Source organism: Lotus japonicus, chromosome 6, assembly GCF_012489685.1.
Source record: "Lotus japonicus ecotype B-129 chromosome 6, LjGifu_v1.2".
Taxonomy (NCBI): domain Eukaryota; kingdom Viridiplantae; phylum Streptophyta; class Magnoliopsida; order Fabales; family Fabaceae; genus Lotus; species Lotus japonicus.
This window is the reverse complement of record NC_080046.1, coordinates 19,810,185-19,825,110: the sequence shown is the minus strand read 5'-3', so window position 1 is coordinate 19,825,110 and position 14,926 is coordinate 19,810,185. Positions and strand designations below refer to the sequence as shown.

Here is a 14,926-nt window from a genome sequence, read left to right as displayed (position 1 = left end):
TATATCTTGGGGTTGTTTAAATGACCCATGTGAAAGTTTGAGTTAAATAACTCATCATCCAATCACATTGGAGATAAGTGAGTTGGAAATAAATTAATAAATAAAATATAAAAATTCCAACTCACCTATCTTCAATGTGATTAGATGATGGGTTATTTAACCCAAATTTCACATATCTAAAGGTTAAATATGTAAGATGAATGAATGATAAAATATTTAATATCTCGGGATTAAAGATTTTGGTCCTCGTTTACCGAATTAGAAAAGAAAAAAATGATTTTGGCCCCAAATTTTTTAAAATGATTTTTATTTATTTATATCTTGTATAATTATCTTATCTTATCATTAACAAACGCTTGTTTTTTTTTTTTGAGAATGAAAAATATATTGAAATAATAGGATTCAGTACAGGAGCAGAAAACAAAGACAAAGCAATAGAAATAGCAAAGGAAAAAAAAACAAACAGAAGCAGAAATAAGAACGGAAAGCTACAGGGGACAAAGGGAAGCACAAAGCCACCAACCAGCTTCACCCATGCGATTTTCCAGGGAATCAACCAGTAAGCACGACAGCAAAACGAGAGAGAAGCTGATAAGACCTCATGCTCTCAATGAGTTGGCACACCACCAGAGAGAGTTGGACCGATTGCAGCCAACTTTAGCCAAGGAATCCGCCGTCTCATTTGCTTCCCTATAGATGTGGCTCACCTTGGAACATTTAGTTAGCTCCAGCAAGAAGTCTATTTGATTTAGTTCATTTAGGAGTTTCCATGGCCTATTTAACTTGGAGTTTATCCATCCCACCGCCGCAGTCGAATCACTCTCTATATACACCTCATAAACCATGAATTCCTGGCAGAATTGAAGAGCTTTGAGGATAGCACGAACCTCAGCTTCGAAAGCCCAGCCAAAGCCTGAGTTGATAGAGAAATAACCAAAGACCCTATTCTGGTGGTCTCTTAGAACTCCCCCCAGACCACTAGGTCCGGGATTGCCTTGAGATGCACCGTCAACATTAAATTTGAGGGTACCTAGTGTTGGAGGTTGCCAAGTTGTTGTCCTAACACTCACCGCAGACATTTTCATTCTTATATTGCAGAAATTTGCGTTAAATTGTTCAGTGTTGTAAGGGCAGTCTTTCCATTTAGCTTTCACCCACCATCCAATTCGCATAACATGCATATCCCACACTTCTTCTCTGTTGAAGACTTTATCTCTAAATACCAAATCGTTTCTTCCGACCCATAGGGACCAAACCAGGGAATAAGGGATTAATTTCCATAAGATAGGATCAGAATTAACACAGAGGAAGTCCCATTGTTTGGCTAAATCAACCAAGGAGTTTGGAGGTACCCATGCAACGCCTTCTCTTTTTAATATGTCGCTCCACATGTTCCAAGACAGCAAGCAGTGTAGGAAAAGGTGATCAACTGTTTCAGGAGCTTGGGAGCATAGCGAGCAATTGCCATTGTCCTCCAAAGAAACCCCACGACTCAGAAGATTTTGTTTGCAAGCTATCTTGTTATAACACCCCTGCCAAAATAGCAATCCCACCTTAGGTGGGACTATTTTCTTCACCTGAGATGGTATTGCCCAATGTTCTCCTTCATTTACCTTGTCCTCTATCCACTTGCATAATCCTTTCACTGAGAATAACCCGGAGCTTTCAAAACACCAGCATATGTGGTCCCTGGATTCTCTTGAAGGAAAATGATTGTTTATAAGGTTGATGAAGGTGCTATGTATCTCCAATTCCCAATCAAAAAAATTTCTTCTGAATGCTAGGTCCCAGGTCCATTTCCCTTGCACAATAATTCCCACTTCTGCCACCATGCTCAATTTGTTCGAGCTCATGGCGAACAGCCGAGGAAATCTGTTTCGAAGTGGCATAATATCTACCCATGGATCTTCCCAGAATCTGGTATTTGATCCATCTCCAATGTTGACAATGAGTCCTTCTTTCAATCCTTTGGCTACCAGGGAGTCTTCATACAAAATGTTCACAATGTCTTGCATCAGAATGGACCAATTTTTTGCATCCACCATAGCCACGTGGAAGAACAGTAGTCTAGGGTCCAGTGCATATTTAGCTATGAGTAGTCTCCTCCACAAGCTTTTGTGTTCTACTCCAAAGCGCCAAGCCCATTTAAGTAAAAGAGCTTTGTTCTTCCTCCCAATGAAACCAAGACCAAGACCCCCGTGTTCATGAGATTTGCAGATCAAAGACCACGGAATCCAAGTGATTTTTCTGCCATTCTCTTCCTTTCCCCAAAGGAAACTATGTAAAATTTTCTCCACTTCCCCTATGACCTTTATAGGTGCTTTGAATACAGCCATTAAGAATAGAGGAACCGAGCAAAGTGCTGCCTTCATCAACGTCAATCTGCCGCTTAGAGAGATGAATTTTGAATTCCATGTCCGCCTTTTCCTTCTAAGTTTATCCAGCATTGGTTCCCAAAAAGAGATACGGCGAGGATTCCCACCTAGGGGGGCACCAAGGTAGAGTAATGGCAATTGGCCAATATTCCAACCATATATGCCAGCAATTCTTTCCACCTCTGATGCTTCAACATTACACCCGATTAGAAGTGTCTTCTGCAAATTTACTTTGAGTCCAGACGCAAAGAGGAATGACAATAAGGCATTGCAAAGCAAATCTATTTGGTTTTCATCATTCTCACAGAACAGTAGCGTGTCATCCGCAAACTGTAAGTGGTTCAGAGCTAGGCCGGTTCCAATTCTCACACCACTAAAGAGAAATTCTCCTAAGAGTTGGTTCAACATACAAGAGAGTCCATTAGCACATAAATTAAACAAGAGGGGGGATAACGGGTCACCTTGTCGAAGCCCTTTTTCCATATCAAAGAAGCTTGTAGAAGAGCCATTTACCAAGATTGACAAAGTTGCCGTAGAGACACAAGTACGAATCCAGTTGATCCATCGCTCACCAAAATTCATTTCCTTGAGGATATCGAATAGGAAACCCCACTCCACATTATCATATGCTTTGGCAAAATCAAGTTTTAATAGAAATCCTCCGCCTTCTCTCTTTTTCAAGAAATCTACCACCTCGTTTGCAATAAGGATGCAGTCAGAGATTTGTCGCCCGTGTGTGAAAGCAAATTGGTTCTCTGAGACCAGCAAGGGGGCAACTCCCTGTAATCTCGATGCTAGCACCTTAAAGACCAATTTATACACACTACCGATCAAACTGATAGGTCTGAAATCAGTGACAGCCGAGGGATTGTTATGTTTTGGTATTAGAGCTATGAAGGTAGCATTAGGCCTTTTACTAGCTTCCCCGTGCTATGGAAATCATCAAAGAATTTCACAACTTCACCCTTAACTAAGCTCCAGAACTGTTTGAAAAAATTCAAGTTAAAACCGTCTGGTCCTGGTGCCCGATTCCCATCACAAGACTTCAAAACTTCCCAAATCTCCCCCTCTGTGAATCTGTTTTCCAGTCCAACCATCTTCTCATGACTCAGCTTTGGAAGATTTGTGCATCTTATTTTCGGCCTTTGTCTATTATCCCTAGTGAAGAAGTTTTGGAAGTGGTTGAAAATTGTTTCTTTGATCATATTAGGCTCCTCAACAGCTGCCCCCCCAACAACTAAGTGAGATATCTGCTTCTTGGCCATACGGATTTTGCACGTAGAGTGAAAATAGGAAGTGTTTCTATCCCCTTCTCTAATCCATTTAACCCTGGCTTTCTGCCTCCAACGAGTCTCTTCCTTTCTGAATTCTTGCCATAAACCATCGAGGATGCACAGCCGTTTCTGTCTAAGTGTTATATCTGCCCCTTCTAAGGATAATCTGTCCATTGTCACCTGTAATTCTGTTTCTAGAGCAGATATTTTTTCCCTGTTAGCTGAGCCAGCATAGCCTCTCCATTCCTTTATTACTGATTTCAGTCCTTTCAATTTTTGTTGTAGTACATAGGCTGACCAACCCACAACTGTAGCGGAGCACCACCATTGTGACACCAATTGTTCAAATTCTTTGTCCAGGAGCCAATGATTATAAAACAGGAAAGGTTTGGGTCCAAAATTAATGGCTCCCAAAGTTAGTATAATTGGTCGATGGTCTGATAATTCCCAATTTTCCACCGATTGGCATATTCCTTCGAATTTGTTTATGGCTTCTTCACACACTAGCCACCTATCAAGGCGACTCCAAATTCCTCCCAAACGCGAGCTGTACCAAGTACATTTGTCATTTTGCAATGGTAGATCAATAAGATTAGAGCCTGCTACAAATTCAGAAAAACAGGTCTCCACTCCTCCTTGAGTACCAGTCCTTTCCCCTTCATTTAGGATAGCATTGAAATCCCTACCCAGAATGGTACAACAATTATTCACATTCAGAGCCTCAGTCAATAGATTGAAGAAACCATACCTTTCACTATCTACATTGGGGCCGTAGACATTAACAATGAAGAGCAACAGGGAATCTTTTAATGACTTGACTAGAAGACCGATGAATCTATCATTTTTACTTACTGATTCCATAGTGAAAATAGCAGAGTTCCACAGTGTTATTAATCCCCCCACTGAACCTGTGGTAGGTATGAACACACTCTCCATTCTCACAGCCTTGGCAAATGACTCCAAAGTCTTGATTCGAGTGGAGTCTAATTTCGTCTCTTGTAACAGGGCCAATTCGGGTTTCAATTTCATCAGTGCATCGATGACGGCTCTTCTCTTCTCGGCTCTACCCATACCTCTGACATTCCAAGAGACCCACCGCCGCTGCATCCTGTTAGTTCTGTCTGATGAGGCGTAACTCTTCTTCTAAGCCTTCAATAGCTTGTGCGTCTGTTCCTTCGAAATGCAGACCTAAAACCTTCCCCAGCATCCAAGACTTTTGAGCTCTGGTGAAATATCTTTTGGATCCTGCAGAATTTGGGCCTGGGGAGAGCGGCGGTGTGTCTAGAACATCCCGAACACTTGAAGACGCCGCTCTTGATATCACTTGAGGGATCAGCTTGCAAACTGGTTGGGTTGAGTGGGTTTTCGGTTGACCAACAGCGAAGGGAACAGAGGGGACAAGCGGAGCATTGGGGGGAGGGTACCAACAAAATCATTAACAAACTGAAGAAGAAGATAGAATAACATCTATAACTTACTAAAGCTAGAGGGAATTGGCCAATGTTCATCAAAGAAAACCCGCAAGAGCCGGGTTCTGGGTCGGGTTTGGGTCGGTTTTTTCGGTGCCTATTCAGAAGACCCATTACAGCTGCCAAATAGAGAGGTACGGACATTGTAGCTGCAAACAATCTTCTGCAATATTTTCTTGTAGATTTTGAAGTACAAGTGCAATCTTCTGCAATCTTTCCTGTACATCAATTGCCCTCTATCTCATTTTGGTTTTCTCTAAATTGTTCATCATCTTTGCTAAAAAACCAAAACCCGTGATCAGTCATTGGCACCGCTTGATAGATCAACTACTCTGGTAGTCTTTTTCAGTTACTTATATTTTGTTAAGGTCTGGGTCTGATGGCTTCGTTGGGTGGCAGTTTGAATTCCGCCGCCACCAGCTACGCCTCCGCACTCGCCGACGTGGAGAAGCTCGAGACCCTCTTTTCTGACCCCAAGGTGTTCGACTATTTCTCCAACCCAACCGTTCGCGTCGAAGACAAAGCAGGTGTAGAAGCTCACTGGGTCCAAGAATGTGAGGATTAAGACCCAGCTTGACCCGAGCTTAGTGGCGGGTTTCACTGTGAGGTATGGGAATTCTGTGTCTAAGTGATTGACATGAGTGTCAAGAAGCAATTAGAGGAAATTGCAGCTCAGCTTGAAGTGGCTGATATCTCACTGGCTGTATGAGCTTGCTCTATTTTCTCTCTTGCATCCTTATGTACTATTTTTTTTGGGGTTAAAGTATATGTATGAATATGAATCCTCAACTGTGTAGTGCAACGTTCTTACAGTGCCTTATGTGATTCTTAATTTTGAAAAAGTGGGTTTTTTCTGTTCTATATTATATTTGGAAACTCTTCTATAATTCTAGATTTAAAATCAATTTTGGGGAGAAGCTTATATGAGTAGCTTCTGTGTATTAAGAATTGAATCAGGAGAAAGAGAAATAGTAGCTGATTGTTCATTTCAATTATTTGTCACTACTTGATTCTTCATTGCAACAGGATGGAAAATCATGGATTATATATTGTGGTTCACATGTACACTACAACTGGTATATGTTCTCTAACGTGATTTGCATCTTAGAAGAGAAAAAATAGGCATTAAATTTAAGACTTCATTGTTGATTGGCCTAAATATTTTGAGATTTAGCTATGTGATGAATCAACAAACCAGTTGTATTGTATAAGCACACAGGGTTTTAAGGATCATGCGTGCATTCTGCAGAAGTGAAACATGATACCTTAATCGTGCACTAAATACCTTATTTTTCATCAAACTTGCAGGAGCTAAGGGTTATCTTGGTTCTAATTTGTTTGTGAGGAGGATCTACAAAAACATCAAGTGTGACTAAGGCAATTGTTCAAGTCGAAACCAGAGAAATTTCATATGATGGTTACAGGAGAGAATAAATTGTTGGAGGAAGCCTCTGGCCATATGTGGAGTGTAACGCCCCGAATTTCGGGTGTCACTTTAGTAACCTATTAAAGTAAATATGCAATGTTTTCCAAAAAAATTTATAAACACGAGTATATTTTTTTTTCTTTTTCGAAGTATTTTCCAAACATGTCATGGTTACTCTCAACTGTAAATAAATTTACATCAAGCCTTGAATAAGGCAAGTACCCGAAGGTAAACCCAAAAGCACCCAACCTACAAAACCTAACCATTAGAAACAACTCAACAAAGAACCTATTGTGCAATGACACCATAAGTCCGGCATACTCCCTACGATCTCCACATCGGGGAACCGTAGGAAAGCAAAGCATCGGAACCTACCCGGAAACTCAAACATAAATTCCTAAAAATCATTATGCAAGCTTAAACCAATAACGGTAAGCTCTCTAACCCAAGGCTCTAGCCCTACACCCGACTCTATTCTTCGAGTCTTCCATAATTCTTCTAGTCCTCATCTCGAACTCGCAAAAAGGTCAACCTTCATCGAAGATTCTCCATCGCCTAATAGCGTTAAGCGCCCAAACAACAAGTAGCAAATAGAAAGGGTTAACTCCATGCAACTACCACGTAAAAAAATAAATCATGCTATTCAAATTTAATTACCTATCATGGTAAATAAACCAGCAACATAACTATACTCATATATCAACAACTTAACATATAACATTTATTCAGATATCAACAACTTAACAACATATAATAGCTCAGATATCCACAACCTCCACAGTATAAAATCAAATCATGTGACAATAATCTCAACAATATAACATCAAATAAAATAACAACAACCTCAATCTATAACATCTAATCAGATATCAACAACCTTGACAATATACCATCAAATCATATATCAACAATCCTCAACAATATAACGACAAATCAGATATCAATAATCCTCAACAATATAACAACAAATCAGATATCAATAATCATCAACAATATAACATCAAATCAGGTATCAATAATCCTCAACAATATAACATCAAATCAGGTATCGACAATCCTCAACAATATCAATCAAACAATAAAGTCTCGCAAGACGGGACAGTCCTGTGAAAATATCCACTCCACTTTCACTAAGTAATGCCTCGAAGGACGGGATAGTCATGTGAAAATATCCACTCCACTACCACTTGATAACGTCTCGCAGGACGGGATAGTCATGTGAAAATATCCACTCCACTACCGCTTGATAACGCCTCAAAGGACGAGACAGTCATGTGAAAATATCCACTCCACCACCACTTGATAACGCCTCGAAGGACGGGATAATCATGTGAAAATATTCACTCCATTACCACTTGATAACGCCTCGCAAGACGGGACAGTCATGTGAAAATATCCACTCCACCTCCACTAAGTAACGCCTCGAAAGACGGGGTAGTCATGTGAAAATATCCACTCCACTGCCACTTCAAGCAAACCAAAACATCTTATCCAACTCAGTAGTCACTCAAACAACAAACACAAATTCAATAATCAAATCAGGATAACCACATGTTATTCATATTATCAACCAACATAAATCAATTCAATTACGTACTAAATCAGTTCAATGACAGAAACCAGTAAACGGTCGAAGCCTCTCAGAAAACGGAGACACACGTCTCAATACGTTCATTCGGCTGAAGCCTTCAGAAAACATTTGGCACCAGCGTCAGAAAACAGTCAACATAAGCAAGCATACAACATTGCAAAACATGCAAATATTTCAATCAATTGCCAATCAAATTAAACACCTTCATCTCAAACGCATGCAGTGCGATAAATCATGCAAGACTCAAAGACGCTCTAAAACTGAGTTACCATTACCTTAGCCAATTTCTCCATCCAAGCTCAACATCCCCGTCCAATCCAAAATGAAGCTCCCGAACTCAGCAAGTTCCCTGGACGTCCTCCTCAGTTGTGAAACCTCAACAATTGCTCCAAAGTCTCTTTCCTCAGCTCAACTCGTTCCAAACCTTAAGCAAAGTATCATTGCTTAGTCGCTAAGAAACAATACAACTAATAACACTATCAAAACCCGAAAAGAAGCTTTCGAAGCTCTAGAGTCCGACATTTAGGCACGAATGGACAATAAGACATGTTTTCGCTAAAATGCGCATAACTCGAGCTACAGAACTCGGAATGACACGAAACCAACGCCAAAATTTCGACAATTGAAAGAGCTACGCAATGGCTCAGGTCAAAGAGACCCAAAAAATATTTTTGGACACGATACCCTAACAAATAGGTTTCGGCCACTCTCAAAAATAGGGTTTCCGAACTTTTTCTTCGATCTAAATTGATTCCTAGGTATTCTTAGGCGATATCTAGGCCAGGGAAACTCTCAGAAAAATTATCGGGTCGAAAACTGTCACAGGGGTATTTTGGTCAATATTTTTAGCTCGGAAACTCAAAATCAGAATTTCGAAAAACAAATTAGATGGGGTCGATACCAACGACGATTATGACGACTAATCCTACTAACACTAAGCTCAGTCGAGAGTTTTTGACTCAAAAAGCGGAACCTTTGTCAGAAATAGGTATTTTGAGCAGAATTGAAACTCGGCGGCAATTCGGCGAGATTCAGCAGAAAACAACCGGATATTCATGCTCTTGGGCATGTAGGCAATAAGTTTAGACCCTGAAATCAAGTTATTTGGACAGTTTTACAAAAAACTCAAAACTTTGAGCACAGAAAGACATAGAGAAAAGCTACAGAATTTACGATTAGAGGTAAGGAAAAGCATCAGTACCTCGAGGCCTACGCGTAGCAACGAACTGTGAGACGATCAGGCTAGAATCGGCGAAAATCTCTTCTCCTCCTCTCCTCCTCCTTGCTCGCGGGTTTGGGTGAAATGGGTGAAGGGTTTTTTGTTTTTTTTTTTTCATTTTTCAAGCTATTTATAGGTTTTGGAAAATGCGAAAAAATGAAAATTTCGCGATTCCGATTTTTCCTGCGCATTCCTCTGTGAATTCTAAGATAGGTTTTGGCGACAGAATTCCAAAACTCAAAAGAGGTTTCTTGGAATTAAATCAAACGATCCAAAGTCGGTGTAAATCGGTTTTACCCGAAAAACTACTTTTTGCAGTTGATGTCGGATGAGAAAACTTCCTTCTGAAGAAAGATTAGAAACATCGAGAGAAATGGGTGTACGCGTGTGGAATCTTCATTTGAAGCTCCGAATAGAAAAAGTCTTCATCGTCGGTTGATTTTAGGTTTCTTGAGCTATCAGGGTTTTGGTTTCGGCAATCCTCCGAGAATTAGAATCGGACGTTCGTACATTCTAGGGTTTCGTATCGAAACGCTTGTCATGGAAGGATTAAGAGAAGTTCTAACATTTCTCTGAAGATTTTTGGAATTAGTTTCCATCGTGTCTTTAAGTGCAAATTAGTCGTTTACTAACGCTTTCGCCCTAATGCGGAAGTGAATAAAGCTCGTGCTATAACCTATAGCGACTATAGTATTATTCTTAGTCATTTCCTAAACTTTCTCCTTCATAATACTAATCCAAACCTCAACCACAAGTCAAGTTCCTCTCACGCTGACAAAAAACCCTATGCGTGAGTTGGAAATTAAATATTTAATTAATTCTAAAATCCTGGGTCTTATATGGAGGACCAAACCAGCCTCTTTCAGGATCAAAAGGTTCAAATGGCAACTCAATGCCTTCTCTGTTGCTTTCCATCTTGAACTCAATCTTTTATTACTTTTTCAATGGATCTGGCTCAGTATTAATTTTGTTCCTCTTGGACTTTGAGTTTCTCTCTCACCCATCATAGCTATGCTCTCATTTCTGAAATCAAAAGTCATGATTTTTCCTGCCATGAACTTCATTCCCCTCCTTTTTTCCTTATCAATTATGCTAATTAGCAAAACACACTTTTTTTCTTCATCCATTTATTTACAGCTTCGAAAGTAGTTTCTTATTTAGTGATTTAGGCCATTTTTTAAGACCTACCACCAGGTGATATTTGAGATGTTGTTTGACTTTGTGTGTGTTCTATGATCTTTCTTTCTTTAATATGGGGGTTGTGGTCTTTTACTTCCCTCTTCTAAAAATTTCTCCATAGCATCTTAAATTGCCAGAAAATTTGATGACTTGATATCCTTTTTTTTACTATAAAATTAAGGAATGCATGCCAAAAGTGGAGCATCCAGAATCTTATGTTGTTCCAGAAGTAAGTTTCTTAGGCTTTCTATGTATTACTTCTTGCACCAAACAGTTAAGGGATGTGCATAAATTAGCATGATGCAGCAAATTTATCTGGTCATGGTTTGATTCTGTTTGTTATAATCTAGAGGCCATGTATCTGAGTAACATTAATCATTTATAAGGTGGGGAACATACACCTTTTTGTCCAAAACTGACAAACTATAACAAGTTTATTTGATGAAATGTAAAACAAATTTTTGGTTTCATATTAATTTCACTCCTTGAAACTGCAGAATTAACCTGATTTTGGGTTTTCCCCATATATATTGCAGGTTGCAAAACAATGTAATGTATATCAGTGTGATGCCTTTGTCCCAGTGATTTACAATTCAGTCTCTTGGAAGAAAGCAGTACAAAATGATGAATTGTCTCTTTCTAAAGGTATTTCAAGAATGATCATTGTTCTTACGTACTTCTGAAAATTTTACTTGCATCTTTAGATAGAGATGTAAACGCTTATTCAGAAACTAATCTGAGCAGTTTATGAAAGTAAGCTCATAGTTGTTGCATCCATAGGTATTAGTTGTACTCATAATTGCATCCTTATACTCATTAGTTATATTTACTTTAGCTTTATGCTCATACTTTAACTTAGTACCTAAGTTTTCTTGCAAATTTTATAAAGCTTTAACCACTAATCCACTCTTAATTATTTTTCTTCTTTCTAAATGGTAAACACACATTTGTATGACAACAAATTAAATGATATGCATTTTGTTTAAATAGCTCACATTGGGAGCAGGAGGTATAACAGTAAAAGTGATTTTGATTTGCATATTTTTTTGTTTCATCTTATATATTTAGATTTTAGATTGGTGAACCGTTGCACTAACACATAGCTCATTTTATGGAGTGATTACTCAAAGTGATATAAATATTCTTTAATTTAGTGTGATCTCATGGATTCTCAGGGATATTTTACTCCCCTCCCCTATCTATGTTGCAGGATTATCAGGGATATTTTAGTGTGATTTTTACGGGATTTGAGTAATGATATAGACTATTCAGATACACAGTTTTGGATTTTTTTTTAAGTTTTACAGGTTTACATTTAGACAAAGTCTGAAATACATATATTTATACTAGGTAGTTTGTACATTCGAACAAACTGTACTTTGACATGTTTGTGCTTGCCGTCTTACTTCATTATGTGGTTGAAGTTAGAATTTCTTCTGAGATATATATTTATGTACCTTCTCCTCCTCCTTCGCCTATGCCTTCCAAACCTGAGAATTGGAGTGAAGTTTCACTCCCAGACCTACACTATGCGTCAAGGTGCAGTTGTATCGTCCTATTCGTATCATCCTTTTCATATCCATTTTCCCTGGAATTTGGGGTAAAGGGGCACCCAGGAGCTTCATCCTAACCATCAATCTGCTCTAGGAGCTATACCTTCCAGTTGTTTGGTTCGAAAGCTTCAAGATCTTGCTGGATTCCCTATGGATTATTTGCTTTCCCTGGTATCTTCATCCTTAGGCAGGTATGTGCTTATAAATTGCCCCTTTGATTGTGTGGTTTCTCATCCTTTGTTCTTCATTCAATTCCATTAGTAGTTTTCCTTTCTCCTGTTGTATTGAGTTTCTCCTTGGGTTCTTCATCCAGTTCCCTCTCCCATTCTTCCTTTCTTTCTTTCAAAGAGACAAAAAGTATCGTATTACCTTAATTGCTATTTGTATATTTGGTCTGTTATTACATCGGTGATCAAGTCGGAGATTCAAATGCTTGGGAAGAGAAATAAATTGCATTGGGTATAATTCTAACTCAACTTGGGTTAAGAAAAATACTTTAACACATTGTCACTCTTTTAGTGGGTGATGTTCCAGTTTCTCAATTAATTCTTGGACTTACTATAAAGGAGTAGTTTAATCAAGTAGTGTTTTTGTATCTTTACTTGGACTTATTTATGCATCTACTTTATTGTGTTATATGGTATGTTTTTGGATTCTCATAAGTAAGGATCATCTGATGGTAATGGTTAAGAGCTTGCTTTGTAATCTGATCTGTTTCTGGTACAAGAAGAGTTGCAGGTGTCAAATTAGCAAAAGTTATTTGCATATTTCTTTTTTTCTGCCCCATTCTTCTATTTGTTGACTTCTTTTGGGTACTTAATCTTGGATTTTTTTTATCATTTTTGTAAGTAGAATGGTAAAGGATAAAAGTATAGTCATTGGGACCGTCTACTGTATGTTACTTTTCAATAAAATTTAGGATGCATAAAATTAAAACTGTTTGATATCTTGTTAATAATGTTATGAGAACATTGACTTTGTTGAACAAGATTTATGCTGAGCATATTAATCAAATGAGTTCAGTTAGTTGTTAGTTTTTAATATATTGCTTTTGTGATGATTGAAGGTGATAATTTGATGCTAAATTATTCTTTAGTGGCAATGGAAGAGTGCTGTTATGAGTTTTATTTTCATCTATGCAGTATACTTTTATGATCAGCATATTTTCTTTCTATTGTGACTTCTATAACCAACAATGGTGATGGTTTCAGTCTTGCTCCAGCTCATTGTCTTTTTGGGCAGCCTTGGAGTTCTATCTGTTGAAAATTAATAGACACCAAGTGAATGATTTTATCGGTTTGCTTCTAAGAAAGATTCAATACTCCTTCTGTTGTAATGCTCACTGACTTGATATTAGTACTAGTTCTGTGTGTGGCAATTTGCTTCTCTTTAGTTTGGATCTGGAAATCTTCCTGGAATGTGATGGATCAAGCGGAGATGCAACGGAGTAGATACACATAGGCTTACATGTCTAGACAACAGAGAACTGAAAAAGTTGCAGGAGCTATGCGGTGTTAGGATACAATGCTAATTTGCATAATTATTAATTTTTCAAATTACATTGATTCATGATATGATACTTTGTACTTTTGAGTTTTTGGTCGAGATTTGAGAATGAATTGCACTTTATATTATGTACGTGTCAAACAGTTTGGAATGTGATCAAGTATGTAGAAGACTTTTTAATGTTATGAGAACTTTTTTATGATTGTCAATGTTAATTTATGAAGTTTGAAGAAACTTCACATAAATAGTACATAACTATTTTAATACTACATTTTATATGTTCCCTTACACTAATTTCATATTTCTAGATCATTCTTCCTCTTTTTCAATTTTTATAGAAGTTTTTCCATGCAAATTTTGTGAAGCTTTATAATGGTCTGTGAAGCTGTACAATGGTCCTAATGTTACCCTATGAATACTCCTGATCTTGGATTAACAAAAACTATAAGAAACTAGCTAGGACCTAATGGTGTCCAGACCTCAAGTGACACAATGATTCTGAGGATTTACAATGTCTTTTAATGGTAATCAATAGTACAGATATAAGTATCAGTGGTTATTGTATTACTTCTAGCCTAAACTATATGTGTCAATGAGATTACTAGCAATGATCCCATTGAAGTGTAAATGAGATTTTACTATATCCGACTTCTAAAAGTGTAAGATAGAAGGAAAGTTCTTATAATGCTTTTTACTCTTAATGTTCATATTAAAAAAAAGTAATGAAACTACAGTAGAGCTAAAAATTGAATAAGTTAATAATTGTAAGCATATAAGTTACTCCAATGAGAATAATATATGTTGTTTTTAATTTTTCATCACACACCCATATAGAGTAAGCTCATTTGTTTAGGGATTATAATCTTAAGGTTGAAAATGTCATATTCAATCATTTTTAATTGATGTGTCACAATTTCATTGGATAAGACAAGGAAATGAGACACTATTTAGGAATAAATGATATTGATCAATTTGAACGATAATGATTTTTGGTAACACATATTATTCTCATTAAGTAGTAACTTATTTTCAACCCTCATATTAACGCACTTTTTTACATTATCATAATTAAAATAAGGTAAATTAAATAAGGTATTAAATTGTGAAACTTATTATCATCGCCTATTGATGTTAAATTATATTTTTCATCCACATATCCTACTAAGCGTTATATGTCCGTGCAATAACGGATTCATCAACAATAAATCATCCTGTACAATATTAACACGAGTAACCTCTGTGCATCGCACGACTTTATTTCCACTTCGTGTACCCAGTTTTGACCAGCTAGAGCTGGTTTTAAGTCTCCTTCGGACTTCTTTGCCCGAATTCAA

At 37.7% G+C, this 14,926-nt stretch overlaps 1 protein-coding gene and 1 pseudogene across 1 annotated transcript; one reads left to right on the top strand and one right to left on the bottom strand.

Annotated features, from left to right (window-relative positions):
- Nucleotides 1-599: 599 nt before the first annotated feature.
- LOC130725057 (uncharacterized) lies at nt 600-4,720 on the bottom strand. Its single transcript, XM_057576317.1, has 2 exons — nt 3,470-4,720; nt 600-3,305 (listed from the first exon to the last, which is right to left on the bottom strand). Exons 1-2 carry the CDS (start codon nt 4,718-4,720, stop codon nt 600-602), a joined length of 3,957 nt encoding a protein of 1,318 aa, XP_057432300.1.
- A 768-nt stretch (nt 4,721-5,488) lies between these two features.
- On the top strand, nt 5,489-5,827 carry LOC130722202 (ATP synthase delta chain, chloroplastic-like; annotated as a pseudogene).
- Nucleotides 5,828-14,926: the final 9,099 nt, after the last annotated feature.

Coding starts and splice junctions, on each gene's coding strand:
- LOC130725057 (XM_057576317.1), bottom strand. CDS start 4,720: ATGGGTAGAGCCGAGAAGAGAAGAGCCGTCATCGATGCACTGATGAAA. Junction 3,306..3,469: donor AGCTGAGTCATGAGAAGATG/GTTGGACTGGAA, acceptor TGATTTCCATAG/CACGGGGAAGCTAGTAAAAG.